The sequence below is a fragment of the Antrostomus carolinensis genome, unplaced genomic scaffold, assembly GCF_000700745.2.
Source record: "Antrostomus carolinensis isolate BGI_N321 unplaced genomic scaffold, ASM70074v2 scaffold29203, whole genome shotgun sequence".
NCBI lineage: Eukaryota > Metazoa > Chordata > Aves > Caprimulgiformes > Caprimulgidae > Antrostomus > Antrostomus carolinensis.
This window is the reverse complement of record NW_010303603.1, coordinates 14,560-18,092: the sequence shown is the minus strand read 5'-3', so window position 1 is coordinate 18,092 and position 3,533 is coordinate 14,560. Positions and strand designations below refer to the sequence as shown.

Genomic DNA, 3,533 nt, shown 5'->3' with positions numbered 1-3,533 from the left:
CTCTCTGCTCAGATGACCTGGCCATCCCTACGAGCCGAGTTCCCGGCGCTGAGCCCCGCACAGCTCCACCGAGTGCTGAGCCAGTGCCAGGCAGTGATGGATGTGGGCTGCATCGCAGCGTGGCAGCCCAGCGAGGAGGAGAGCCCGGCCACCTTCCAGCCTGGTGAGCCCCTACCTTCCTGCTCAGCGCTGCTCCCATCACCGTACCCTGGTCACCCACAGGGTCCTTCCAAGTTTTTTATGTACAAACCAAAAAGACATTGTCCTGTCCCCTCCCTGGGGCTCCTGTAGTAACTGCAGCGATGGGGAAGAACCACGGCCATGCAACTGGGATATTGCAAAGGATGCAAAGCGCACTCAGAGGGGCTTGAGGCTCTTCCTGCGTTCCCAAGTGAGGGATGTCCTGCAGCTCACCGTGTCCCTGAGCCCAGCTGGGAGACCGCACGTGGCCGAGAACTGGGAGGCAGGAGTCAGGTGGCACCCGGGCCAGCACTAGCCTCGCTCTCTCCACCTTTCAGATGAGATGTTGGAGTCCTTCGACAACCACCCACCCATCATCCTGCCCAGTGGCGGCTTCAAAGTGGACCTGGAGGTGGAGACGTTGGATGACAACATCTACCGGCACCTCCTTTACATCCGCCACTTCCTCTGGAGCCTGCAGAGCAAGAGCACCCGCACCAGCGAGGGGCCAGGCTCAGCACCCCCAAAGGTACCCCACAGAGGGGCTGTTCCTCTCCTGGGTGGGCAGGAGGATCTTGGGTCCCTCTGGAGCCTCCTCCTCCAAGCCTGGCACCAAGGGCTTGCTGCCCTCTCCTGCAGCCTGGAGCTGTGGCCATGCCCTCCCAAAGAGCTGCTGGAAGGATTAGTGCGGCTAATCCCCCAGCCTGGGGGTATGGGAAGGTGAACTGGAAGGACAGGCTGGTCCCAGCAATCTCGTTAGTGGGGAGGAGGGAGGAAGGGGGATGTCTGCAGGCAGCGCTCCCCCTTCTCCCTGCCCGTTCCCCCGTCCCCACGGCGAGGGGCTGGCACAAAAGCACTCATTAGCTAATGCCCATGAAGCACAGACGTGCTGTGGGTGCCAAGCTCGACTGCCATTGTCTCCAGCTCCCTGGGGAGGGTGACCCTCCAACAGGTCCCCTTCTCCTCTCCCACCCTGTCCCCATCCACTGCAGCACCTGCAGGCACTGCTACCTCCTCCCATCACCCTGGGACCAATGTCACCCAGCTCTGGAGTCACAGGAGGAGCCATGTTGTCCCTGTGTCCCTCTCCTATGAGATCCCCCAGCAGGAACATGACCAGGAGTCCCTTCCTGGCTGGCTGTGAGCATCCCCAGCATGGCCCTGGCTGCAAATCTGGGATGTGGGAGCTGTACTGGGAAGGCAGGACAAGCCCCAGCGGTGTCTGAATTGCCAAGGCTTCAGCTGGAGCTGGCAGCTGGAGCTTCTGCAGAGCAGACAGGGTGCTGGGGTGCAGGTAGGGTAGACCTCCTCCACATGCAGGGTTCCCATCGAGGATTTTTCTCCTTTTTAAGAAAGAGACATCCACGACAGCAGATGTCCTGGAGGTGAGCGAGAGCCCAGCTGCTGCCCTGAGGACCATCATCACCCAGGAGGATGACTACTCCTTGGGGGGCTGCACAGAGCCGGAGGGGAGCCCCTCACTCTGCCTGACCACCAACGGTTGCCCCTGCGAGCAGCCCGCTGATGAGCCACAGCTCCAGGAGAAGCTCAAGCAGCTGCAGCTGGGCAGGGGTCCAGCCCCCAAGGGTGGCACACCACCTACAGACCCCTCCTGCCTGCTGACACCACCCACCACCCCCCTCAACTTTGACTTTGGGAGTCCGGAGTCCCCACAGAGCACCGGGAAGGGGCTGCAGGAGCCCCGGAGGAACGGGATGAACGGCACCAAAGGCAGCACCCCTGAAGGTACCAAGAGCTGGTGCTGCCCTGCTTTGGGAGTGCAGGATCAGGGCATGAGGGTGTTCACTGCCCCTGCGCAGCCCTCACTGTACACACAGTCCCTGTGGGGACTTGTCAGTGCTTGGACAAGGCAGCTGAGAGCAAATGAAACATCTCCTCCAGCTCCTGCCCTGGTAGAAACCAGCCCTGGGTCTACCTGAGGTTGGATTTGATAGGATTTTGGGGGGCAGTTTTCTGTGGGAGGCTGTAAGGCTGGGTTTGGGTGATGCCAGAGCAGTAAGCTGATCTCTCTGCTGCCAGGATGCTCACCAACCCCCTACGACTATCCCACGCCAGAGTCTTCGAGCCGCAGCTCTGCCACTGATGACTTCTGCTATGTCTTCGTGGTGGAGCTGGAGAAGGGACCCATCGGGCTGGGGATGGGGCTGATCGACGGCTTGGTGAGTTCACACTGACTGCGGGACAGGGCTGATGCCCCTCCAAATAGCTGGAGTGGGACATGTGGGACATGTTTTATACCCCAAGAAAAGCCAACAAAGAAACTAATGGCCTTCTGTGGGAGCTAGGACAAGAGGAAATGGCCTCAAGTTGCACCAGGGGCAGTTGAGATTGGCTGTGAGGAAGAATTTCTTTACTGAAAGGGTTCTCAGGCATTGGAAGGGGTTGCCCAGGGCAGTGGTGGAGTCCCCATCCCTGGAGGGATTGAAGAGTCGTGTAGACACAGTGCTGAGGGACATGGGTTAGTCGGGGACTTGTCAGTGTTGGGTTCATGGTTGGACACGATGAGCTTAAAGGGCTTTTTCCAATCCAGGCCATTCTGTGACTCTGATTCTGTGACTTACTAGGGAAAAATGAGGCACAGTGATCTCTTGGGAGAAGCAGATCCTCCCAAGGAGGATCCCTTTGCTGTTCTGTGCACGCAAAGTCCGTCACAGCTGTCCTACAGATGGAGAAAGCAAACAGACTCAGCAGTCGTGTGGAAGGAAAATGACTCAGCCGAGGCCTTTCCTCCACCCTTCAGCGGGTAGCAAGGGAAACAGAGGGGAGCTGGGAGGCTCTGGGGTGCCAGAACGGCTCTGCCAGTGACAGCACTCGTTGCATAAGGTGGCCTTGCAATCTGGTGTAGGATCACCTTGCCAAGTGGCCTTTCACAGCAGGGCGTTAGTCAGTAGGAACCAGGGCATCACCGAGGCCCCGGGACAGCCGTGAGCAACAACCTCCCACCCCAAGATGGCTGCAGGTTAATGATGCTTCACTCTTAATTAAACTGAACAAGAAAAGATTGCCCCCACCTCTCCTTTCTGTGTATAAATTGATATAAAACTCGCATTTCCTTCCTGGTACTGTTAGTGACACTGTCCCCAGCACCCAGCCATCAAGTTCCAAGTGCCAGTTCCTGGCATCAGGCACTCGTTTGGCTTTGAGCCACGGGGGACGGTCACCCCACCTGGGGGGCTCAACCCTTTGGGACCACAAACTTTTTGTGTCCCCTCTGCCCTGGCTGGTCACTCACCGCCTTTCCCTGCCAACAGCACACACCTCTCTGCTCCCCGGGGATCTACATCCGCACCCTGATCGAGGACAGCCCCGCGGCCACCCCCGGCAGGCTCTCC

At 59.0% G+C, this 3,533-nt stretch overlaps 1 protein-coding gene across 1 annotated transcript in view; it reads left to right on the top strand.

Annotated features, from left to right (window-relative positions):
- The window catches only part of RADIL (Rap associating with DIL domain), a gene marked incomplete at its 5' end in the record, with an annotated part of 9,534 nt that overhangs the window by 4,919 nt on the left and 1,082 nt on the right, over nt 1–3,533 (top strand). The window contains 4 exon segments of the mRNA XM_029084061.1: nt 13–163; nt 519–709; nt 1,533–1,926; nt 2,221–2,360. Coding sequence (XP_028939894.1) covers nt 13–163; nt 519–709; nt 1,533–1,926; nt 2,221–2,360 — 876 coding nt within the window.